The following is a 24,882-nucleotide window of genomic DNA, read 5'->3' on the forward strand; positions in this document are numbered from 1 at the left end:
GCTGGTGCCGGTGCCCAGTAGGCGCAGCTGGCCGTCTTACCGCTCGGGTGACGCTGGTGCCCATGGCCTTGATGCCTGCATCGTGATAGGCCGGAATCGAGTCACGGCCGGCGTACATGTCGACACCGTGTCCCTGGCTGCCAAGGCGGGCCGCATGAGAGAGGGCATGAAACAGGGATAGCATCACGGTCGTGGCCGTTGCCATTGGGCCGCTACCCGATGGCCGATCCGCCTCGATTCGATGCCATCGACGGCTAGAGGAGGGTATTCCGTTCCCGACCTCTGCTAGCTCTGACCCCGTTACCGTCCGAGTCTAGCCAAGGCAGCTGCCTGGTGCCGCATGAGTGATTGCATCCAGATCAGTCATGAGGCACGAAACTGGGTGGTAGACAGACACGGCTAGGCCTGCTGCAGGCCTACGACGTCATCATGGCCGTCCGAACTTGCTGTCGATGGCATCTTGAGACGATCAATGTTCTCGCCTGGCCCGTCACCGTCAACCGCCTTCCATCGAATGTCGACACCGACCGAGGGATGGCAGAGTAATGAAAGCAAGGGGGTGCAGAAGCTGGAGCTTGTCCTCGTCATGAGCGGCCACGCATCGCCGCCAGCGGTGCGCCAATGCACGGCACCCTCCTTGTCCGCCCTTGTATCTCACCCTCGTTTCTCGCCCTCGTCTCTCTCTCACCCTAGCTTCTCACCCTTGTTGCTCGCCATGGCTGTTCAATCGTCGTCGGCCTATCGCCGGCTTGCATTCGGTGCCCGGCCGACCACAAGCAACGGCCGTCGACCGCGGGCAACGTCATGCGATGCGGTGCGGTGCCTGCGTGCGATGGCTGTGCCGCCTTGGTCCTGGCCTCGCCGAGGACCAAGGAAATTCGCGGCACAAAGAGACGGACGGACAGAAAGATCGTTCCGACGGCCTGCGCGCATCCACATGGGCACCACGGCACCACGGCACAGCGCGCGTGCTGGGTACCGCCTGGGGCTTGGCCGTGGATGACCTGCTCCACGGAGCCTCCATCGAGACAGCGGCGACTACAAATAATACGCGAATGCGCTCCCCCCAAGCCGAAGCCAACTCGCCCTCGGCATCTTCCGCCGGCGCATCGACAGACCAGCGACAGATAGCATGACTTCTGCCATGACTTACTTGGCCAAAATCGGCCTCCAGCTGCCCCTGTTCCTGCACTCGTTGGCGGCGACGTCGGCGTCCAACGGCTCATCGGTCCCAGCCAACGGCTCGAGCGGCTCCTTTACCGCACGCGCCGCCGACTCCTACGACAGCCCCGGCGGTGGCGGCGGCGGTCCGGACCTGTTCCCGGCCGGCTTCATGGACAGCGTCCTCGTGACGGCAGGCTCCTCGTCGCCGCTCATGCAGGTCGTCCTCTTCCTCTACCGCCAGGTCGGCGCCCGGCTCGGCCTCGATCCTTCTGTCCTCCTCACCCTCCTCGGCTTCCTCTGGGCCCTCTCCAAGATCGGATCGCAGATCTGGGACCACGTCTGGGACGCTGTCGACCGCCACTTCATGTGCGCCATGTACGTGTCCGAGTACGACCACATCTACTCGGAGCTCTTGAAGTGGCTGTCGCTGCAGCAGAGCATCCGCACGAGCCGCTACCTCATGGCGCAGACGGTGTGGAGGAGCGCGTGGGAGGAGGAGGAGGAGGAGATCGAAACTGCCCTCTTCTTGACCGACGGCAACGATGGCGAAGGCGAGCGCATATACCTCAACTTTTCCAACCAGGCGGCGAAGATTGTAGGTCCATCCCACGCTCCCGCTCCGTCATAGGCTCGCGCTCGGGCTCTCAACCCTAGGCTTGCTGACAGTTCCTACCAGGGTCCAAGATACGTTCCTGCCATCGGTCTCACGACCTTCTGGCACGGGGGTACCTACTTTCGCGTCCACCGGCGCAGGGAGACGCTGATCGACACGAACGGTTGGGGCAGCGGCACGAAGGACGTCGAGGAGCTGAGGCTCTCGTGCTTCGGTCGGTCGATGGAGCCCATCAAGCGGCTCCTGGCCGAGGCAAAGTCGGCCTACTACCACGACAGGTACCGCAAGACGAGCATCTACCGGCCCAAGCCCAAGGAGATGCGGCGCGACAGCAATATGTGGCACCAGGTGGCGCGTCGTCCGATCCGACCGATGCGCACCGTCGTCCTCGACGCGCAGGAGAAGCACAGCGTGCTGGCCGACGTCAACGAGTACCTCCATCCGGCGACGCCTCGGTGGTACGCCTCCCGCGGGATCCCGCTGCGGCGGGGCTACCTGTTCCACGGGCCGCCGGGCACGGGCAAGACGAGCTTCTCGTTTGCGCTCGCCGGCGTCTTCGGCATCGACATTTACGTCATCAGCCTGCAGGACGTCAACATCACCGAGGAGGACTTGGCCGCACTGTTTACGCGCCTGCCGCGGCGGTGCATCGTCTTGCTAGAAGACATTGACACGGCCGGCTTGAAACGGGACGAGGCCGGCGATTCCAAGGCGGAGAAGAAAGCGAAGAAGAAGCAGCAGGCGAAGGAGGAGACGAAGGAGGTCACGGAGGAGGAAGGGGGCAACAAAGCGGTCAAGGAGTTGACAAACAGCGTGAACGGTACACACGGGGAGAAGGAGGCCACGCATGGAGAGGCGACGATCGGAGACGCCAAGATGGACAAAGTCAAGGACGGGGAATCCAACGAGGAGGCCGGGAAGGACGAGGCCAAGGTGGGGGGAGAGGTCAAGAAGGGGGAATGCGAGGAAGGGAAAGACGAGGAGGAGGTTGGGAAGACGGAGAAGTGCTCGAAGGAGAGGACCAAGGGGGAGGAAAGCAAGGAGGAGAAAAGTTGCAACAAGCGCAACAAGGCGACGACGACCGCGTCGGACGAGCAGGCCGACGACGGCGACGGCGACGGCGGAAGCGAACGCAGCAGCGACTCGGACAGCAGCGATGACGAGGCAACCGAGCCACCCAGGTCCAGCTATGCGAGGCGCAAGGGGAGCAAGGCGAAGGGGTCGAAGAAGAGCATCTCGCTGTCCGGCCTGCTCAACGCCATCGACGGCGTGGCCTCGCACGAGGGCCGGGTGCTCATCATGACGACCAACAAGCCGGAAACGCTGGACGAGGCGCTCATCCGGCCGGGACGCGTCGACGTCCAGGTCGGCTTCGTGAACGCTTCGGCCAGCCAGGCGGAGGAGCTGTTCTACCGCATGTACGAGACATCGCGACCGCCGGCGGCGAAGCAGCAGATCCACGGCCAGCAGTCGGCAGCGCAGGAAAACGGGGGAGCGGGGAAAGACGGGGGAGAGAAGGCGGAGAAGACACTGGCTGGCTTCCAGGACCGACCGGGTGAGATTGCGGCTTCGGAGGCGGAGCTGCGGAGCATCGCCAAGGAGTTTGGGCGGCGCATGCCGGACGAAAAGCTTTCGCCGGCCGAGATTCAGGGGTTCCTGCTCAAGCGAAAGCTGTGCCCCCGCAAGGCGCTCGAAGATGTCGGCGGGTGGATCGAGGCGACGTTGAAGCAGAAGGAGGCGAACTCGAAGGTGTCGACGGTGCAGTGACGGGCGAAGCTGAGGCGGCGAAGCTGAGGCGAGAGGGGAAGGAATCCGGTACATACGGAATGCAAATTGTACGAACACACACTCGACACTGTTTGTTTACTTTGTTTCAGGAAACGGAACGGGCGGCAGGGAGGTTCAGGACACTATTGATTCAAACAAAGGGAAAACGGAGGCGATAAAAAATTCTTGGTAGCCAGCAACGTGCTTGATGAAATGGACGACGTTTATGATGTGGAGGGTAGGGCGTACGTACGTACGTTTTGCATGTTGGAGGTGCTTCGGCTTGCACTCGAGTTGCAAGTACTTCCGTACCGTATCAACAATGCAGCGCTGCGGATTGGAGTACTAGTACATGTGCACGTACGGCGTACCATCTGCAACCTGCCAAAGTACTTACTGTCGAGGTACTCCGTACCTACTACCCAGATCCCTACTGCCTATCGAGTACGGCGCTTACGTACCTACCTGGGACGCAGTACTTGGACGAAAGGTAGCGCTCGTTAGTACGGAGTAATACCAAAGTACTCTGTACACAGCACGAGGTCAAGGTACAGGTATACGAGCAATTCGTCCGTCTCGGCTCTAGGGTAGCCAGGATCTGGACAGGCACTGCACCCATAACATGTACTGTACCATTACTCCGTACTGTACTTACTCCGTACACCGCACCGTGTACATGTCCATGCACAGTACGGAGTATGTACGTAATTAAGTAGCTCCATTATTACAGCACACAGCAGAAGCACTGTACATACAGTACGGAATTTCCGTATTAGCACGGCGTTACAGAGTGCTGTTCTGCATTCGCTGCACAGTGCAGCACAAGTACCGGTTTGGCGGCCAGACTTGCCCCACACAAGCAACAGCAGGCAGGCGACCAACTGCGTTCACCGACAGCCTCACGTACGACTTCCACATCCGCCACCACTCGGCTCGACTCCCTCCTGCTCGGCGCCGACGCCGCCTCCCACACGCCAACGCCGGCCACGGCCAGACACAACGACGCGGTAAGACGCACAGCGAGGGCGCCTGCGACAGGGCCGGAAGCGTCGGCGACGGATCCCGAACCATGGCGAGCCTGCCGTCTGCCGTGCCCCCTCCGACGAAGGAGACGGGCGGGCTGCGGGTGCCGAGCAACGGCAAGACCATCTACCACCGGTCGCTGAACCGGGCGAAGACGGGCGAGCTGAGCCAGGCGAGCTTCGCGTACCTGTTTGGCGAGATGGTCTCGTACGCGCAGCGGCGCGTGAAGGGAATCCAGGAGCTGGAGCAACGGTACGTCGAGGTTGGGATGCCGCGGCCGCTCCCTCGCCTCCGCCCGCCCCTCGCCCCCCGCGCCCCCCTCGCATCGCTCGGCATGGACGTGGGCCAGACGCTGACGCGGCCTAGGCTCAACCTGCAGGGCCACCCGATCGGCATGAAGCTCCTCGACCTCCTCCTCTACCGCGAACCGTCGCGCACGCAGCTGCGGCCGCTGACCATCATCTCGCTCCTGCACTTTATCAAGCAGAACATCTGGCAGCACCTGTTTGGACGCCAGGCCGACCGGCTGGAAAAGTCCAACAACCCGGAAACGCCGGACGAGTACATGATCATCGACAACGAGCCGCTCGTCAACCAGTACGTCAGCGTGCCGCGGGAGATGAGCCAGCTCAACTGCGCCGCCTTTGTCGCCGGCGTCGTCGAGGGCGTCTGCGACGGCGCCAACTTTGGGGCGCGCGTCACGGCGCACACGGTCGGCGAGGGGGACATGTGGCCCGGCAAGACGGTCTTTCTCGTCAAGTTCCGGCCCGAGGTGGTCGAGAGGGAGGGTTTCTTGGGCAAGAGCTGAGGGCCCGTCGCCACATGCCGTGGGCCGTGTCGACACGTCGTGGGCCGGAGTCGACGAGCCGTGGAGGGACTCGACATGTCTTGTACGGAGTTTGGCGTTGGGCCGTCGAAAATTCATCTTCATTCTCCCGATGGCTGCTTGAACCCGGCCTTGCGGACCGCCTCGTTTCGCGACGACCTGTACATGTATCGTGACGTGAAGCGACGGGAGAAAAAAAAAAAGAGGCCATACGTGGGTGCATGCAACGCCGGCGCCCAACGGATGCATGCCGCATTACCCAACCATGGCTGACCGGACAGAACAGGAGAGGCGGCAACGCTACAGACGGGAAATCACAAACGAACAAGACCGACGGCAGGATGGGACGGACCGACGGCAGACCGGCCGACGCTCGCCGCACTACGGGCACGGCCTACCGCGGCAGCCTCTTTCCTCCCCCCTTGCTCCCCGAGGCTCCGGCACCAGGGGCGGGACCCTTCTTCATCAAGTCGGCGAGGCCTAGGTCCTTCCAGGCGGGCTCCTTGGACCTGTGCGTGGCGCGCTGGATGCCAAAGGCGGCGTGCTGATCGGGCACCACGTCGTCCTCGTCCTCGGGATTGATGGGCTGGTGCGGCGGCGGCACGAGGATCTCGTCGTCGGGCAGCTTGTCCTTGCAAAAGTCGTCGAAGAGATCGGCGTCCCCGGCGCGGTGCATGTGCACGTAGGTGAAGGACGCGTCCTTGTTCTGGGCGGCGAGTCATCGGTCAGCCGGCTTCCGGGCCCCTGGGCTTCGCGGCGGCGGGTCGAGGGAGCGAGGAGCGTCGGGGGAGGCGGCGCCGTTCACGTACCATGGCGAGAATCGACGTCTGTTCAGCGTCGAGGCGAGGCGGCCGCCTGCGAGGCCCGACGGACCGGGAAGCGCGAGGTGGGCACGAAACGAAAAGGCCGGCGTGGCACGGCTGGAAAGCGGACACGAGGAGAATGGGGGCGGCCGACGGCAGGATGGCTCAGCTCGTGTGGTCGTTGATGTGGGTTGGTGATGGTCGTCGTCGCGTTCCGCAGGGGGGACGAGGAGGGAGGGGGCGGCGGCGGCTGGCGGCTTATCGACGGTACCTGCCCGGCTCGTGTTGTTAGGTGGTCCAGCAGGTAACCCCGTTATGAACGCCTCACCGCAACGACTTGCTTGAATGATGACTAAGAAAAAACAACCACGGAGTGAGTACTGTTCTGTACTGTAGTTGCACTCCGTGCAGTCCCTACGTTAAAGTACTAGGCACAAAAATACTTGTACTTCGTACTAGGTACGCTGCTCGTATTTCTTACATACTGTACTCCGTACCTAGTACTTACAGTAGTACGGAGTAGTTCTGCAATACATGCCACTACATGTGCTAGTACCTACATACCTAGTAGGTAGTAAGTAATACATATCAGGCGTACGGAGTAGCTGTGTGTGAACACACTACTAGGTACTCAAAGTGGAGAATTCTGGTCTGCTTACTCGTAAGTGAGTACTCCGTACTGGTTGTAGAGTAAGTACTCCGTACAGCTCTAGCACATATACACCGACTTGCTTATATTGTGCAGCACATCTGCCTGTACGCGTACCTTTTCCCTATCGCGGTCCGCTCACCGACGGGTTGTTTTGGACCCATGTACGGAACTTTGTAAGTACTTACATTCGGGCATGCTGTAATTACGTACTTGCGGAGACAGATACTGTACTGTACTTACTTACTTACATACCTAGTACCTACTTAGTTGTACTAGTACTTACCACGCACTCCGTAAGTAGTTGTACACCTACTGCACATGTGCTGTTAAGTTAGTATTACTTGCAAGTATTGTTTCTGTAATAATTGCTCCGTACAGAGCACGCGCGTCGTCACCTAAGTGCTATGGTACGTAAGTGCTTAATGCTGTACTTACACTCGAAATTGTACGTAATTACTGGCATATAATTACATGTGCTGCACTTGTAGGTGTGTTGTCATACAGTACGTACCTAGTAAGTACCGAGTGTAAGTACATCCACCAAGTACACCTACATGTACATGTATAGTATTGTGCCTACTGTACTGAGGTGTACAAGTATTACTAATACTGTACTGTATATTGTACTCACCTTTGCCTGCTGGTACGCACAGAAGCTCATAGCAGCTCTCCAGGAGAGGTGAGGCAGCGATACTACCATGGTATCTACCGAGTACGGAGTACAGCACAAGGACATGAACTTACGCGTAATTGTACTTGTATACTGGCATGCCCGCGTTCTTGTACAGTATTCATCAACGTAGCCGCTATTGAATCCTACTTGTCGTCACGGGATTCGTTGAAGCCTGTCCCATGCAGATCTATGCCTTGAATCTTGATGCTTTGGCAAGGGCTTCCCTTTTTCTTCAAACCGATTTTACTGCCGCCTGATATCTCAACATTGTTTGGATGCTCGGACGCCGTACTCGTACTTGTACTTGTAATTACTTGGACTGGGCTGGGTCAGAGCTGTCGTCCATGCACGTAAAATGCTACCCACGACCTACGTACCGTAAGTACGGTGGGTGCACCACCAGTGATTGGTGTGCTTGCACTTACTTTTGCAGGTAGCTGTTCAGTGGGAGGATGCACAGTGTTCAAGGCAACCCCACAGCGGGAAGCGTGTACTGTAAGCGCCATAAGTACTAGCCAAAGAACCACATATATTAGTACCTACTAAGTAGATAGCGTAAGGCCACATGGTCTGCAGCATACATGCACCCGTGCTCCCATGTCTCCAGTTGGGGGACAAAAGTACCGACCCATTCTGTTTCGCGTCGTCTTCCAAACCTGTCCACCTTTGCTCGCAAGTAAGTACGTGTACAGTACTTACTTACGGCACAGTAATAATACAATAATGGCCAAACGATAGCATCGTTTCCTTTACGCCAATGAAAATACCCCGGTTGAGGCCTCACAAGGAGTGCTTGTACGATTGCTACGCTTTCACTACCATTCAGGCTTTTCTGCCACGGCCGTTGCGACGAAAGAAGGGGTGTCCCTCTAGCGCTACACCTGCGCTGCATCGTTCGCCGGTGCAATAAAACGACCCAGAACGGCCTTTACTTTGGCACGGTGGAAGACTTTCGTTGGGAAGCAGACACGACGTTCACGGCAAGGACTTTGCCGTGTGATGCATCACATGGCAGCCTTGAAAGCAGAATTCACCAGTAAACATTACCCACAAGCGGCCAAAGGAGGCAAGCCTACACGGACATGGAAGAACAAGCTGAATTCGAGTATCCAGCCATCGGATTTCGGTCACTCGAGCGATTGCTTGTATCTATCCAAGTGTACTTGCAAGTCCAAGAATAAGTAAGTTGGTGTACGTTCGTGCGAGCACTTGTACATAAGCACTGTACTTACTTGCTAGTGCTGCACGTCTTGGTACAGTGTAGGTAATGTGAAACGGTGCTGTACATGTAGATTGGTATTTACATGGAACAATAGTACCTACCTACAGTACTTAAGTATACGTACGGAGTAATTACTGTACTTACTCCCTACATTTGTGTTAATATAAGTACTGTAATAACTATTAGTGTATGGAGTACTCCGTACATATAGCGTGATCCACGCAAGTGTCGGTGTAAAATCATGTATGTACTTACTAGTGCCTGCGCACAGTACTGGACTCAACACCAACACTTGCCGTAGATCATGATGCTGTATTGCATGGCGGAAATTGTTTTGCATTTACTATACGACAAGCATGCACTTCTTGCAGATGGTACAAACAGTCCTTCACCGATACTTGCACTGTACAGTCTAGTCTTGGTTGGATTGTTGCCATGTACGTGTACAGTAAGTGCAAGCAAATAACATGCATGCTATAGTTACTTGCTTGTACACCTGGTACAGTGCGCATTATCAACCAGGACGTACTGTAGTACGTAATACTGTACTTGCAACTACAGTACCGTACACGTATATTCTTGATGTAATAATACGACTACTTACTTACTGTACGTGTGCGGAGTAAGTACAAGTGGGTGTACTGAACTCCGTACAGGTAGTTGTACTTACTTGCAGGTGTGCAAGTATCAGCTGTCATTATTATACAAGCATGATGCTGCCTATGGAGTGCTTACGTACTAGATAGTACAAAGTAGTATGGCAAGCATACAGTACGGCATGGATTGCATCACACTGTACGCATGTACACGTTCAAGTACTCCGTGCAGAGAGTGGAATTAATACTCTACAGTATGCACGTACGCGTCCATGATCCGAGGCCATCCCTCCACGCACTCTTCTCGGCACACGAACCCCAACCCTTCTTCCTCAAAGGATCGACTTCCATGGCAAAGTCTGCCTCAACCATGATAATACCGCCATCCCTGCACACGCTTCTCGGCACCCGAACCCCGACCCTTCTTCCTCGAAGCGTCGACTTGCATGGCAAGGTCTGCCTTGACGACGACGCCTGTATCCGGTGTGCCTCGGGGCAGAAGAATATACTTACTCCTGCGTGCAGGTGCTCGCCGCAGAATACCGGCCATACTCTCCACGGGCGCTCCGTGCAAACACCTACGCGTTCATGTACGAGTCCATGTGCGCCAATCATCACGCAGTGTGACGTTGGGTGGCAGCGCCGGCGTGCGGTTTCCGACCTGCCGAGTTGGCTGGTGAGCCGCTGCAGCCGTACCATGATTGCACCCAAGTACGTAAGAGGCTGCATACTATTTGTCCTTGCCCAGGTACGTGTGCCCGTAAGTAAGTACATGCACTGAGGAATGGGGCACGGGTATAGAGGAGCAAGCATGAGCCGTTGAAGCATGGAGCGCGTGCTTACCAACGGACACCCAAGGCCATCTTCCTTGTGTTGTGGCCGTTGCGACGTCATTGCCGTGCTTGCTTGACCGGCATACCCCGAGGAACTGGTGGTGGATACAAGTCTCCTAGCTCCTCGACGGACAGCCAACCGCCTCTCGCCCCAGCTTGACGGATCATGACTCGACCATGGTGGAGGAAGCGAGCCGTTCGACGGGAATTCCGGCTGCGGGTGCAGGTGCTTGCTTGCAAGTGCTCGCGGCAGGTGTACAGTACTTATGCTTGCATATAAGGGCGACGACGGTCGTCGTTGGAGCCCATGACAAACCCCTTCTTGCAACCTCTCGCGACGAACCAACCCTCCGGCTCAGGTCGCGCACCCCCCGAGCCGAATCAAGATGCGCTGCTACCCTCTCTTGATCGCCGCGCTGGCGGATCTGCTCATGGCCGCGTCGGCTCCACGACCAGCCGCGCACTACAGAATGCCCCTCCCCGTCGATGGCCAAGCTGCCTCGGTCGATGGCCAAGCTGCCTCGGTCGCGGCCAAAAAGGTCGGCCCCCAGGTCGGCCATTTCGTGCAGCCCATCGACCATCGCAACCCGTCGCGCGGCAACTTCACCCAGCGCTTCTGGTGGAACGCCGACTACTACCGCGGCCCCGGCTCGCCCGTCATCATGATGGCGCCGATCGAGGACGACCCCTCGTGGAAGGTATCTTGGATGAATTCCAGCAAGCTACCTGGCGCCTTTGCCGAGGCCGTGGGTGGTGCCATCGTCATGATGGAGCACCGCTACTATGGCGAGAGCTCTCCCGTCGCCAACCTCACGGCCGAGACCCTGCAGCCCGTCAACTTGGACAACATGATTCAAGACATCGTTCACTTTGCCAACCATGTCGAACTCCCCTTTGACAAGGCGGGCTCGTCCAAACCCGACATGGCACCGTGGGTGCTGACCGGCTGCTCCTACGCCGGTGCCCTGACTGCCTGGACTCACCATTTCGCGCCGGGCACCTTCTGGGCTTACCACGCCTCTTGCGCCACCGTTCAGGCCATTGAATCCTACTCGGCCTACTGGGATGCTGTCGAGGCGGTCTTGCCGCGAAACTGCAGCGCCGACATGAAGCAGGTCATGGCGCACATTGACGACGTCTTCACCACGGGGACGAACGAGTCGCGGCAGGAAATCAAGACCCGATTCGGCTTTGGTGACCTCAAACACGACGACGACTTTCTCGCCGCGCTTGCAGAGACTTTGCCTGCTTGGCAGGCCGGCCAATTCTTTCACGGCGACATGGGCGTGACCCGCATGTGTAACTATGTCGAGGTAGGCAAGCCGTCGGATGAGCCCTATCGAGCGGACGGCACGGCTGACGACACGGCTGACGGCACGGTAGAACATATGGCCTGCCGACGGTAATGGTACCGGTCATTTCGGCACCGCTACCGCTGAAATTCCCGGAAAGGAGGGAGTGGGTGGGAAAAAGGCCATGGATGGCCTCTCGAAATGGTACCGCGAGCTTGCCATCCCTGAGAGTAAGTGCCGTGCTACCCTCGGGAAGGCCTAAATCGATTCATGTCCGTCTAGCGTGTAGTTGGTACGACGACTATTACAAGGATCACGACAAGAACACGGTCGAGTGCTTCGACACCTACAATCCTCTCTCCCCGAGATATACAAACACCTCCACATCCCATACGTGGGGTCGTCAATACGAATGGGTCAAGTGCAACGAGCCGTTCGTCCACCCCCTTCCCCCGCTCGACGGCGATTGACGGTGATGCAGCTGGGGACAATTCAGAGTCGGTGGACCGAACGCGACGAATGGTATCGTTTCGAAACACTACACGTCCGAGTACAGGCGCCGTCAGTGTGATCTGCTCTTCCCCGAAACGAACGGCTACAAGCCCGGCCTGGCCATGGGTCGTACGGTCGAGTCACTCAACAAGCGGACCGGCGGCTGGAACGCCGTGAACACGACACGCCTCATGTGGGTGAACGGCCAGTACGATCCGTGGCGGGGACTGACCGTCGCCGCTCACGAGAGGCCCGGAGGACCGCTGAACGGCACGACACTGGCCCCCCACTGGATTCTGCCCAACGCGTCGCACTGCAGCGACATGTGGATGGAAAATGGGAAGGTAAACCCCGTTATCGACACCTTTCAAAAACAAATTATCAAAAAGATGACGACGTGGGTGCGCGAGTTTTACACCCAACACGGGAAGGCCGGGACAGCAAGCGGCGGAGGAGACGAGGAGGTGGACGCAACATCCTGCACGGCCCAGGGCACCTGTGGCACCACGGTATTCAAGTGCTACCCTCCAGGAAGTGCTGATGGCGACGACTAGAAGGATGATGAGCAACCACAAGAGCTTGGTGCTTGATGTTCGTCCGATGTCACGCGGCCCATGGCAGTGACAGACGATGGTCCGGTCTTGAGCACAGGCCGCACCCATGTCCGAGCCTTTTCCCGGCCAGGCAACCATCGATCGGATGGCCTACTTGCGTCTGGAGAAGAGGGGAAATCCGGCGAGGAACGCGGGGAAATCAGGGGTAGTCGTTTCATCCACGTGATTCGACCGGATGGCGATCCGTGCCTCTCGATCCTGGACGACGGACGACCGTGTTGGTGCGGAAGAATGGCGGGGTACATGCACGCCTTCACCCATGGATGTGCGTGCGTGAGTACAGATATGGATGAATGGATGGATGCATAGGTGGATGGATGGATGGATGCGTGCATGGATGAATGGATGGGCGGGTGAATGGATGGATGGACGCATATATAAATATGTATATACAAATGGCAGCCGTCGCAACGCCTTCCCGCTCGCTCTCTTGGCTTCACGACCAAGACATCACCTTTCAGCACGACGTGACGACAATGACCAACGTGCTTCCCGCTCTTGTGCTGGCCTTGGCCGCCTTGACCTTGGCCGCCCCGGGCCACGGGGCGCCGAACATGGCCGGCGGCTTCACCGGACGGCTTCCGGAAGGCACCGAGGAGACGCCGGTCGTCTGGGACGTGCAAGCCTTTCCGGACGGGCCGACGTTGACGCTCAACGGCACCGTCCAGTCCGTCCACGACCAGCTGAGGGCGATCAACCCAAACTACGAGGGCGACTTTGACGACCACCCCCTCGAGAAGCGCACCGACTGGACCGGGGCCGGCATCCTCTGCGACAGGAATCTCTTCGGAGGCACCCGCCCCAAGGGTTACGCCGAAGCCATCAGGTACCTCCGGAGACTGCGCGGGAGGCCGCGCATGGGGCCCGGCCCGCGCAAGTGCGGCCGAGTCAGCTGCAGCTACCTGACGGCCATTTGGCTCTGCAACGACGTACGTCCCTGCTGTTGCGCCCACGCTTGTGCCCTCGGGCGTTCCCTTGACCTGCGCTGACACGCGAGCGGGCCTCAGACGGCCGAGGAGAAGCGGCTCGAGTCGTGGAATTCCGTCGTGTCGGGCATCGAGGCCATCTGGAACAAGTGCAATCCCAGCCAGTGCTGCTACCGGGGGGGCCAGATCTTCCATTGGACGCACTGGAACATTATGATGACGTCCGATAGCTGCTGAACGCCTTTCAGGCGGGCCACGGTCGAGGTTGGGGCGGACAAAGCAGCGACGAGCCTACCGACGAGCCTGTCGTTTATACAATCCATCCTTCCTCCTCTCCACATGCACGCTCCGTCGACAATGGATGAACCCCCCGTGGCCACCACTGTGCGTCAAGAGTGGCCGAAGAAGGCCAGCAAAGGCCGGCAAAGGCCGGCGCAGGACTGCTCAACTGTGCGGTGCCGAGCAAGAGGTGGGACGTAGACACGGAATGACAGGGCGTCTCCGTTCCCAGGAGGGCTAGCCTGATTGTTCCCGCGGCGCCGCACCTCTTAAGACGTATGAATGGATGTATGAATGCACGTATGGTGATCCGACGAGAGGGTTGTGTGATGATGCATGCCGAGCTGTCCATTGTTGGTGTCGATCCGGATCCCTGTTCGGGTGACCGCGGCACTTGTACGTGTACTTTGGCGCCGGCGTACATGTACATGCGCAACCCGCACCGCACGGAGCGTGAAGGCTGTACAGGTACATGCGCGTGGGCCGGTGCGGGTGGAGCACGGAGAGTGGAGTCGGAATACGGCGCGCTTGCGCCCAGTCCGGCCGGAGCCAAGCAATCAATGGTGCAGGAGTGGAGACGCCGAAAGCCGGGATGGCGGCCGCCGACCGGGTGGCATCCCGGCGCCTTCGACCGATTCGGCGCAAGTCTACACGTGCCACCCAGGCAGCAATGAACACCATGTTCTTTCGGTGAGCATGGCGAGGACCCTCGAAGAGGTGCTTCCGAACCGACTTTCGACGACATGGCTGGAAATTGTCCCAGTTGGTGGTTGCCGGCCATTGAGTGAATCCCGTCCCGACCCCGTCGCCTTCTCCGCCCTCTCCTCTCGCCTTCGACGAGGAAAAGCGTGCACGTAGGAAGCGCTGCCGGTACCGGCATATCCGTAGGCCCAAGCATGCTCAAGGTCGCGTCGCGCTGACCCTCAGCGGGCATCCGACTGCTGTTCGTGTAGGTGCCCGGTGACGTCACGCGTACGGTCATCTCGACGCTGCTTCGGGCTCCACCCATACGGTGCATGGCTGTGTCGACGGTTATCTCGCCAGTCACTCGTGAGAGCATTCGATCTTTTCATGAGGGGACCAATGTCATCCGACGGTTTGTTCTTCATTCATGGACCCGGCCATGCAGACAGAGTCCAGACTCTCTCTCGTTTTCATGACGCACATGATGGTCATTACAAGTGCTATGTACATGAATATGTCGCTCTACGTCCTGCGAAGGCAAAGATTGAGGGTGAAAAAAGGGAAATGGAAGAAAGGGGAAGGGCAATAGGGGAATAAGGGGAAAAAGAAAGAAGATAGGGAGAAGGAGAAAAAGGAAATATCGGGAGAAGCAAGGCCCGCATCTGTCGCTAGCAGGTGGCACCCGTGGTCAGTATGCGCTTCGCCTGCTGGGCGTAGGTGCAGCCGTTGTTGACGTTGGCATCCGAAAAGGCGGCCGCCCACATCATGACGCCGCCAAAGGCAGCGTCGGACTTGTGCTGGTTGACGAGCGTCGCGAGCCGCGAGGGATCGAGGTAGTACTTGGCGCCCGAATCGGTGCCGGTCGCGCCGAGGGGTGCGGCGGGCACGCCGATGAAGATCTTGGCGCCGGCCGAGGGCGTGCCGGCGAGGTGGCCCTTCCAGCCGTCCCAGTTGATGGTGCCGTCGACGGAGCAGCTCGGGTTGTTGTAGAACTGGACGAAGAGGTAGTCGAACTGGGCGCCGCCGATCATGCCGCTCATGTTGGGCTCCGGCAGCGGGCACTGGGGCGCGCCCGTGATGTAGTAGGTGCTGCTCGGGTCCGACGCGAAGTTGGCCCGCAGCTTGGCGATGAGGTAGGGGTAGAAGCTGTTGCCGTTGTTGCTCTCAATGTCAAAGTCCCAGCCGTCGACAAAGGTCTGGCCAAAGGGTCGACCGGCGGCCCCGTAGGTGCCGTTGCCGCCGCCGCCGCCGCCGCCGCCGCTCTTTCCGTAGCTGTCCCAGAGGCTCTGGCCGATGGCCTCGGCCTCCTGCTGGGAGCCGAGCCCGTAGGTGCCGACGGCGCCGCCGAGGGAGAGGAGGACCTTGACGCCGCGCGACTTGCAGACGTCGATGGCCTTGGCGAGCTCATCGCAGCCCTGGCCCTGGCCGTTGCTGATGGTGCAGGACTGACCGATGGTGCCGCCGGGGGCGAGGACGCCGTTGCCATACTGGTAGAGGAAGGATAGGATGACGATGTCGACACCCGACGAGTCGGTGCAGTAGGAGCTGAGGTCGTTGTTCTCACGCGCGCCTCCACCGTTCTGACCCCAGTAGAGCACGTTCTGGCCACGCGTCGACGTCGTCGTGTTCTTGAACGAGCCGTTGCCGTACGTCGCCGGTGAGGAGGGGGATGAGGAGGAGGACGAGGGCGAGGAGCCGGCGGCGGCGGCGGCGCCTGAGGACGATGAGGAGGGTGAAGCAGCGGCGGGGGCGGGGGCGGTCACCGTCACCGTCACCGTCACCGTCGGTTGGGGGCTGGCGGCGACACCGACGGCGGCCGATGCGGGCACCGAAGCCGAAGCCGAGGACGAGGCGCTGCGTCTCCGAGAACGGGGAGCAGATAGCGCAGGGACGGCGACGAGGCCGACGAGGACCAGCGAGGTGGCGAGGAAACGCATCTTGCACACGGGTCGAGGCGTGTAAGTGAGGTGCAGGGGGACGTGAGAATGAAATGTTCCTGAAGGAGGGACTGAAGGGGAACGAGATCCGCCAGGGATCTCCAAGGACCGTCGGTTCAGAGGCAGCAAGGCAGAGCAACGAGGTGACGAGAAAGCCGTCTCGACGAGGTGGAGGGTCGATGGCGAGCTCCTTTTATGTATACGTGTCTGGCTCGCAGACGGAGGAGCTCCTATTCCGAAGGTCGCGTACGTGTACCGCCGTGCCATGTACAGGTACAGTCAAGCGAGCAGCACCATGTACCGGTACCGTCTTGGCAGTGTCGGCAACCGCAGCAGGTGGTGTCCATGTACTTGCGCAGAGCACGTACGTGCCGGCACGCTCGTACGGTGACAAGGCACCTCGCACCCCATGGCAAGAGCTCCCCGTGCCGTTGGTGTGCTGCACTTGCCGTAGGGGTAGGTACTGTAAGTAGGTAGGGAGGTGTACATGTACATGCAGGTACTGTGTACGCCTCGTCGTATCGTCAGCAGTGCATGTACGTCGACGAACTTGTACTTGGCGGTACTGACATGTGGGTGTGAGAACGAGACCCCTATTTTCCCTATTTTCCGGGTCACCATCGCAACGTATTCCCTCCGGACCATGTACAAGTACCTACGGCAGAGGTCCTGTGTCGGTACCGGTGGCGGCACGCAGCGCGGGCGAGTACACGGAGCGCAGGTACATGTACTTGCGTCGCGCGTTCGCCGCCAAGCAGATGCCCAGACGATTGGCCCCGCCGTATTCCTCATCGAGTTCTGCCCGTTCCGGCGCCGCATGGATGACAGGCAACGGCCGCGAGGCAAAGGGGATATCTGGCCATTGACGGCGCTCGCCGTTGAGGTGTAGGTGTAGGGAGCCCACCACGGTGTACGTTTGCTCATGTACAAAGCAAAGGCGCTCGCCGCCATCGTGGCCTCTCCCGAAAGTCTACCTGTACTTACCTTTGCACTAGCACTGCAAAGTACACCTAGCAAGTACTTGCTTACTGTGCTGTAGGCACGGTAAGTACCTAGGTACTCCGTACTTACTGTAGTTGTAGTTGTACTGTAGTTGTAAGTACTTACGTGCGGAGTACTCCGTACGTTGCACAAGTATTCATGCCTCCGAGCGTAGGTGTACAGGTACATGCGGCTTGGTACGATTTGGTGCCGCTTTATTGTACAAAGAAGTAGCTGTACTTGCGACCGTACTCTGATCATCTGCTTACCTACCAAGGACTAGCGTGGTAGTGCGTGCATTGTCCTCGAATCAATAATGGCACCTTTTTGCTTCGTCGGCACCAACGGCCTGGCCAATCAAGCGGCGCCCTCGAGCGTATTCCCCTACTTTTCCGCCGCCTCCGCGCACCCGTCTGCCTGCGAGAGCTTCTCTTCCCTCCCTCGGCCGCGGCCCCAAGCTTTCGCCTGCCTCGTTCTTGACCTCATCCCGTTAGAGGCAGAGCGGCGAGCGCTGCGCTGTGGCGCCGAGCGTTTATGCAGAATCTCTTTGTCGGCCCTCATTGGGTACCGCTGCCGCGCGAGGGCTAGCATGCCGATGGTCTGCGGTTATATCTCGTGTTCGCGGCGCACAGCGCGCGCAGCGGCCGATTAGCGTCGTCGACTGCCTGTCAGCACATGCAAGCCCACTGCGCGTGGTGCCTGTAGCCCGCTTCCTCACAGGCTTCTCGCCCGAGCGGTTTGGTGGCCCGCCGTTGCCTTGGAGGTGCCGAGGGCCTACAGGTAGCGGTTGGCGCTGGCAGCTAGCGGGTCGTTGGCAGCATCGCGCGAGCACTGCCTCGCTGCCTTGTCCTTGATCGTCGATGGATCGGTCGACCTATCAACTATGACGTAGTCGCACGATGGGTCGGATGATGGAAATCACAACACGGCGTACAGAGTGTACTGCTTGCCGGTGGGAGACGGAGCATCTGGTTGGTACGCACATGCGCTGTAGCTTGGCCGTGACTCGGCGGACCGCCAAGCGAGACTGTACATGTGCCGCCGATAGCATCTGCTGTACTCCGTACGGCTCGGTATATCTACAAGAAGTTGCTACAGTACCTACAGCTGCAGTAGGTGTAATTACAGTACCAATACGGAGTACCCCGTACAGGACTTACAGAGTACCTAGGACTCCGTATTACCTACCTAGTAGGTAGGTACTAACTAGGTGGTTACTGCGTACATGCTATGGTTCCAGGTGCACTCCGTACCTACGTAGTACAGAGTATTACTCCGTACCCCTACATCTGCCTGCGTTGGTACTGCGGAGTACAGAGCACTACTAGGTCATTACTGGCTGCACCACTCTGTACCTGCATCTGCCATGATCACGACACTTACGCGATAGGCACCATCATGCCATCGTCTGCGCCATCTCCAACGTCCCATCCATCCCCACAAAGCAAGAAAGTGGCTGATAAGTAAGACGTGCTGGCGAGTGCATACCAACGAATGAGATTGGCGAATGAGTAGCACCTATTCCAGTGCAGCCTCGGCGATCCGTTCGCTCGTCTGCCTACCAGGGGGCGCCGCATCTGGTGTTTGCTTCTGCCTTCTGGTTCGACCGTGACGAAATCCGAGTCCTCAGCCGCATCCTGCACGCCGCAGGGGCCGTCCGGCAAGCCATCCAACCACGTCGGCCGACGGCCTGACGCGCGCATCTGTCTGCCTCGTCTCCCCATTCGCGTTCCCATGCTGAAACATGGCCGCTGCCACGGCAAGCAAGCTGTGCCGCAGACCAGCCATGGCTTGCGACGCTCGTGTCCGACGAGTCACGAGATGGGTACCGGCAGATTGCTCGTGGAAAAGGCAGTGGCCTCGGATGACTCGCCCCTGGATTCGTCGTCTTCGTCCATTTTTTTTTTTCGTTTCCCTTTTTCATTTCCCTTTTCCTTTGTCGTTTCGTCGTCGAGTCCGTCGGCTCTCATGCTTGGTCGGCAGCTTGGGCGGCCTCCTGGTCGCTCGGCCCGATCCAAGCCGACGGCCCGGGCCCGGCTCTGAACCCGCCCGCCCGCCCTACCCCGCCGACGAGTCCCACCTGGACCCGCCTCCGGCCGGCCGTCTCCCGAGTGCGAGCCAGCCGAGGCCGACGAGCGGCCATCCAATGACCCGTAGCCTACTCCGTCCTCGTCGTTCGTCGCGACCAACACCCCCATCGACTCACACCGCCGCGGCCCACTTCGCGTGCTCGCCATGCGCCCTCACCGTTCAAGCGCGCATTTTGACTGTGGCATGGACACGTATTTTGGTGCCTACGACGAGGTCGAACGGGCGTCCATTCTTCCAGAGGGGTTACCCTGGCGGAAAAGGTGCCTTGCCATGAGGGCCCATCCTATCACGCCGGTGCAGGTCGAAATATGGTGCCGCGCAGGAGGCTGCCGCTGTTGCTGGCCCGGGTGGTCATGGTGGCGTCTGTGCGAGCCCTGACCTTCCCTCCACGTTCCCGTCGTCCGGCTTGATCATGTCACCGTGGTCCATCGTATGCCGGCCACTCCTCGCGCGACGACGCCGCCTTCCAGGACGGTAGACGGGGTGCGCGTGACGGACGTTGCGGAGGGGGATGCGCGTCCCTACATCAACCCTTGCAGGAAGCGGCGCGAGAGTCCAACCCCCTCCGACGCCTCTCCCTCGACGGCACCGAAAAGCTCCGTGGGAAACTCGTGCTCCGAGTCTTGCCCCTGCACGAGAGTGTCGAACAGATCCAGCAGGTCGGAGCTTATCTCCGACATGTCGGGCATGCCCATCGGCTGCGGCGTCGCCAGGGTGCCGCCTTCGAGACCCGCGGCATGCTCGGCGGCGACCGAAGACGAACGAGGGTGGAGCTGGGCGGCGTCGGCGGCCGGAGCGGCCGAGCCCCTCCTCGAGACGTCGGCCGGCCTCTCGGAGCCTGGCAGCCCCAGCCTGTTCAGCCGTGGCAGGAAGCCCCGGATGCTGTTCCACAGCCGCCGGCTCGCGACGCTGTGGCGCGAGAAGCCCCGGACGAGATCGACGGCGTCGAGGAAGCTCCCCCGGCAGTGCTCGGCGAAGACGTCGGGCGCGTGGCAGACGGCGAGGGCGATGACGGCAAAGGCGCTCAGCAGAAAGTGGTTGAAGGCGTTCTGCTGGCGCGAGTAAATGTCCGTCGTCGCGTGAAGGTGGACGAGCACCTCGACGCTGTCGCGGGCTACGTCGACGACGAGGCGTGCGCTCGCGAGGTTGGCCTGCATCGTGGCGGCGCTGAGGAGGTAGTGCTGGTAGATGGAGATGCGCGTGAAGTTGCCGCGCAGGAAGAGCAGGGCGCGCAGCCGGTGCAGGACCCGCGGCTGGGACCGGGCGGCGACGAGGGCGTGCGGGTGCCGCATCTGCAGGTGGGCTGGTATGCCCTCGATCCAAGCCTGCGTGCTGACGTCGAGCGCCCGCACCGTCTCGTGCGGGATGGACTGGACGGGCGCGCCGAGGGGAGGGATGGCATCCCAGAGCTGGGAGCACAGCCGGGCGTAGCCGACCATGCAGTTGAGGTAGGCGTGGTCGGCGTCCTGCATCGTCAGCCGGGGGCCGACGCGACGCGGCCGCGGGCTCTCCGACCTACCAGCTCGGGCAGCGCGGGGTCGATGTCTCGGTCGGCGAGGGCAAATGAGAGGCTCGTGCCGAAGCTCCATCGGCGGTCGAGGACGTAGACGCACCAGAAGACGCGCATGGCATCGCGCCGCGACTGCGCGTCTTTGAAGTTGTCGAGAAGCGACTTTTTCCTGTGGAGACCCATCTCGAGAGATTCCCTCGCCGCGATGCCGATGGTTCGCCAGGCGAGCAGCTCGTCGTCGCAGTGAAAGTGGTAGATGCTCTGCGCCGCGCTCAGCGAGGGAAACGGGAGGCAACCCCGGGATCTTCTTACCAGCGCCACGAGCAGTTGTATTCCTTTGAGCGCCACCTCGGAGCGCGATATGCGCGTGATGCTATCCTGAACCGACTCGGCAATGGCCGCGCTCAGCTGGTTCCTACCGCGTGCCTCGATGGCGATGCCCGTGGCGGCCGCGAGCTTGGCCATCTCAATGTCCCTCGACGTCAGGGGGGGCCGCGTCTCCCGATGCTGATTGTCCATCGACGCGGGGCTGCGAATCAGGTAGAGGATTTGGTCGGCTCGCGAGGCCAGCTCGACAATGTCGATGAAGGGATAGACCGACTCGACCTCCTCCTCGAAGACGCCAAGCAGCCGGGAGAGCTCGTGGGGCGTGCAGCGGTTCCAGAAATCAACGTCGGCGTCGGCGCATTCCCCCCTCGATCGCTCGCTCGGCGTTGGAGACGCACGGGGACTCTCCGGCTCCGGCTCCGAGGCGGGAATGCCCATGCGCGTCAGGGACCGCTCGGCGACCAGTAGCCCGTAGGCAGGGCGGGTGGGCCCGACGAACTGCGGGTCTTTCGGGACGGTCCTCGCCCCGCCGTAACCGTTGGACGGCGAAGGCGTGAGGATGCTGGCGAGGCGGGCGTGGACCCGGGGCCGGGTCGGAGACGGGCTTTGCAGCTCCTGAACGGCCTGCGCGAGGTCGGCGACTTGCTGACGCAGCAGCGCCGTCTCTTCGCCGAGGGTCCGGAGGCGATGGCTGTCGAGTGACATGAGCCTATGCGAATGGACGGGTGGACGGGTGGACGGATGGACGGATAAACGGTTGGACGGTTGAAAGGATGGGTAAACGGGGAGACGCTTGGGTGTCTTTTGGAGAGCGTGGCCCTGATTCCCGAGGATGTGACCAACCTGTCGTGTTTGCTCTTCGTCGTCTGGGACGGCGGCCGGGCGTCAAAGACACAGGCGAGTCCGGCATGGAGACAGCGCTCGCAGGTCAGACCTTCGGTCGGCAGGCATTTGAGCTTCTTCTTCTTGCACTCGTTGCTAGGGAAAAATGACGGTGAGCGTAGGGTCCGACGGGGCGAGGCGAGTGCGCGGCGCTGGCGGACCATGCAACGGCCGTATATCTTCCACGCTTGGCCCGACGCCCATCTTCAGCCCTCGACGGACGCTTCCTGGGGTCCGCCGGGCCGTCCGTGCCATGGCTGGCTTGGCCTGTCCGGCTTCCGGAATTCATGGCGGCGGCGAGAGGATTTCCGACGTCGACAAAGCAACGACTGCGTGGGAGGAGGAGGGGTTCAGCTGTGCCTGAACCCTTACCTAATACGGACGCCGGACAAACGATTCCGTCTCAGCCTCTCGGAACAATTCCGACCCCTTCCGAGCCGTGCTGGCAACGTCATCGTCACCAAGTACCGGCTTTGGACACGCAATCTGGCCGTCAGCATGTTCCGAGGAAATGCAACTGGTCTCCCGATGCTCATCGACCCACGACCACCGTCAGCTATGGAAGAGAAAGGCAGGCCGCTCTGAGACGGATGTCCTGCCCAGTCCTGCCCGAGGATAGAGTCAAGCCTCCTACATCGTTCTAGCGAGTCCCCGATCGACACAGAAACTCGTCGGCCGGTCCGTAGCACTCACGACTTCTCTTGTGGCCCTCATTGGACGGTCCGCTACCCTGACGACTTCTGAGGTAGCCCTCGTTGGACGGCCCGCCACCCTCTCGACTTCTCTTGTGGCCCTCGTTGGAAGGTCCGCCGCCCTCGCAACGCCCGAGGTGGCCTCTGTTCCGCCGCCGTCTCGTCTCGTCATGGCCGCAACAGCCTTCTTGGCCGACACCTGCTCGTGGTCGTCCCTTGCCGTCACCCTCTTGGCCGCACCTTTACTCTATCTGCTCACCAACGAGATCGTCCGGCGCAAGGCCAGGATCGGCGGCATCCAAGGGCCCGCCGGGTTGCCTCTCATCGGCAACCTCTGGGATATCCGCGTCAACGCGGCGGAGAAATACCGAGACTGGGCGAGGACGTTCGGCGACGTGTACCAGATCCAGCTCGGGAACGTCCCCATCGTCGTCGTCAACTCGTCGGCCGCCGCGAGGGCCATCTTCGGCCACAACGCGTCGGCCATGAGCTCGAGACCCGAGTTCTACACCTTTCACAAGGCATGCCCCACCTCTCAACCGAGCCCCCCCCCCCCCCCTCGCCGCCCGACGCACCTCGGAATCGTGCTGACCGGACCGAAGGTCCTGAGCGACACGGCGGGCACGACCATCGGCACCTCGCCCTACGGCGACTCGCTCAAGCGCCGGCGCAAGGGCGCTGCCTCGGCGCTGAACAAGCCGTCAGTGCAGACGTATGTCGCTCACCTCGACATCGAGACGCGCGACTTCATCCGGGAGCTCTACTCGTACGGCCGGGCCGGCCGGGTGCCGACGGATCCGATGCCCATGATCCAGCGCCTCTCGCTCTCGCTAGCCCTTACCCTCAACTGGGGCGTGCGGCTCCGGAGCCAGGAGGACGAGCTGTTCGACGAAATCACCCACGTCGAGGAGGAGATCAGCCGGTTCCGGTCGACGACTGGAAACCTGCAGGACTACATCCCGCTGCTGCGCCTCAACCCCTTCAACCGGCACTCGTCCAAGGCGCGCGAGATGCGTAACCGGCGTGACGCCTACCTCGGAAGGCTCAACCGCGGCCTCGACGAGCGCATCGCCGACGGCACCTACAAGCCGTGCATCCAGGCCAACGTCATCTTGGACGACGAGGCGAAGCTGACCGAGGACGAGCTGACGTCCATCAGCCTGACCATGCTCTCGGGCGGTCTCGACACGGTGACGACGCAGGTCGCCTGGTTCGTCGCCTTCCTGTCGCGGCACCCCGAGGTGCAGGAGAGGGCCGCGGCCGAGATTGCACGCTTCTACGGCCCCGACGAGCCCATGTGCGAGGCGAGCGACGACCAGCGGTGCCCGTACGTCGTCGCCCTCGTCAAGGAGTCGCTGCGGTACTTTACCGTCCTGCGCCTCGCGCTGCCGAGGGCCTCGACCAAGGACGTCGCCTACGGGGACGTGGTCATCCCGGCCGGGTCCGTCGTCTTCCTCAACGCCTGGGCCTGCAACATGGGTGAGTGCCGCCGTCGAGCGGGAGGCTCGCCGAGTCATCCGAGGGAAGTGGAAGCCGAGGCTGACGGGTGCGCGACCGCCAGATGCCGACCTGTGGCCGGACCCCGAAGTCTTCCGACCCGAGCGTTGGTCGGAGCAGCCCGACGCCCCTCTGTTCACCTACGGCGTCGGCTACCGCATGTGCGCCGGCTGGCAGCTGGCGAACCGCGAGCTCTACCTCGTCTACATGCGCCTGCTCAACAGCTTCCGAGTCGAGAGCCACGACGCCGTCGACTGCCACCCCGTCAGCGGCAACGCCGACCCGAGGAGCCTCGTCGCCATGCCGCGGCGGTACCGGGTGCGCTTCGTGCCTCGCGACGCCGAGGCGCTGGCCGAGGCGATGCGGGAGACGGCCAGGATGGACGAGGCCGATGCGTAGCGCCTGGAGGGGGGGGGGGTGGCGACGGCATGATGGCTGCACGAGGCAGGACTTGATGTTTTATTCTTGCAAGTGCCCGCGTCGGCTTTGGCGGTTTCACTGCTTGG

General features: G+C 60.6%; 7 protein-coding genes across 7 annotated transcripts; 4 read left to right on the forward strand and 3 right to left on the reverse strand.

The window, feature by feature from the left end:
- Positions 1-1,132: 1,132 nt before the first annotated feature.
- Positions 1,133-5,375, forward strand: DCS_04287 (uncharacterized protein; the record flags this gene model as incomplete). Its single annotated transcript, XM_040801599.1, has 5 exons — positions 1,133-1,759; positions 1,841-3,540; positions 3,706-3,797; positions 4,360-4,819; positions 4,934-5,375. The coding sequence occupies 5 exons, from the start codon at positions 1,133-1,135 to the stop codon at positions 5,373-5,375; spliced, it is 3,321 nt and encodes a 1,106-aa protein (XP_040656632.1).
- A 412-nt stretch (positions 5,376-5,787) lies between these two features.
- DCS_04288 (uncharacterized protein) lies at positions 5,788-6,205 on the reverse strand (the record flags this gene model as incomplete). Its single annotated transcript, XM_040801600.1, has 2 exons — positions 5,788-6,099; positions 6,203-6,205. The coding sequence occupies 2 exons, from the start codon at positions 6,203-6,205 to the stop codon at positions 5,788-5,790; spliced, it is 315 nt and encodes a 104-aa protein (XP_040656633.1).
- Positions 6,206-10,558: 4,353 nt separating this feature from the next.
- Positions 10,559-12,510, forward strand: DCS_04289 (uncharacterized protein; the record flags this gene model as incomplete). The annotated part of the gene is made up of 4 exons (XM_040801601.1): positions 10,559-11,485; positions 11,556-11,694; positions 11,747-11,897; positions 11,961-12,510. 4 exons carry the CDS (start codon positions 10,559-10,561, stop codon positions 12,508-12,510), a joined length of 1,767 nt encoding a protein of 588 aa, XP_040656634.1.
- A 455-nt stretch (positions 12,511-12,965) lies between these two features.
- Positions 12,966-13,733, forward strand: DCS_04290 (uncharacterized protein; the record flags this gene model as incomplete). Its single annotated transcript, XM_040801602.1, has 2 exons — positions 12,966-13,499; positions 13,578-13,733. 2 exons carry the CDS (start codon positions 12,966-12,968, stop codon positions 13,731-13,733), a joined length of 690 nt encoding a protein of 229 aa, XP_040656635.1.
- A 1,394-nt stretch (positions 13,734-15,127) lies between these two features.
- DCS_04291 (class III chitinase ChiA2) lies at positions 15,128-16,396 on the reverse strand (the record flags this gene model as incomplete). Its single annotated transcript, XM_040801603.1, has 1 exon — positions 15,128-16,396. The coding sequence occupies one exon, from the start codon at positions 16,394-16,396 to the stop codon at positions 15,128-15,130; it is 1,269 nt and encodes a 422-aa protein (XP_040656636.1).
- Positions 16,397-19,989: 3,593 nt separating this feature from the next.
- Positions 19,990-22,476, reverse strand: DCS_04292 (Fungal specific transcription factor; the record flags this gene model as incomplete). The annotated part of the gene is made up of 4 exons (XM_040801604.1): positions 19,990-20,934; positions 20,988-22,014; positions 22,149-22,283; positions 22,349-22,476. The coding sequence occupies 4 exons, from the start codon at positions 22,474-22,476 to the stop codon at positions 19,990-19,992; spliced, it is 2,235 nt and encodes a 744-aa protein (XP_040656637.1).
- Positions 22,477-22,698: 222 nt separating this feature from the next.
- DCS_04293 (uncharacterized protein) lies at positions 22,699-24,775 on the forward strand (the record flags this gene model as incomplete). Its single annotated transcript, XM_040801605.1, has 3 exons — positions 22,699-22,779; positions 22,807-24,358; positions 24,441-24,775. The coding sequence occupies 3 exons, from the start codon at positions 22,699-22,701 to the stop codon at positions 24,773-24,775; spliced, it is 1,968 nt and encodes a 655-aa protein (XP_040656638.1).
- Between the last annotated feature and the right edge of the window lie 107 nt (positions 24,776-24,882).

This window comes from Drechmeria coniospora, chromosome 02, assembly GCF_001625195.1.
Source record: "Drechmeria coniospora strain ARSEF 6962 chromosome 02, whole genome shotgun sequence".
NCBI classification, from domain to species: Eukaryota; Fungi; Ascomycota; class Sordariomycetes; order Hypocreales; family Ophiocordycipitaceae; genus Drechmeria; species Drechmeria coniospora.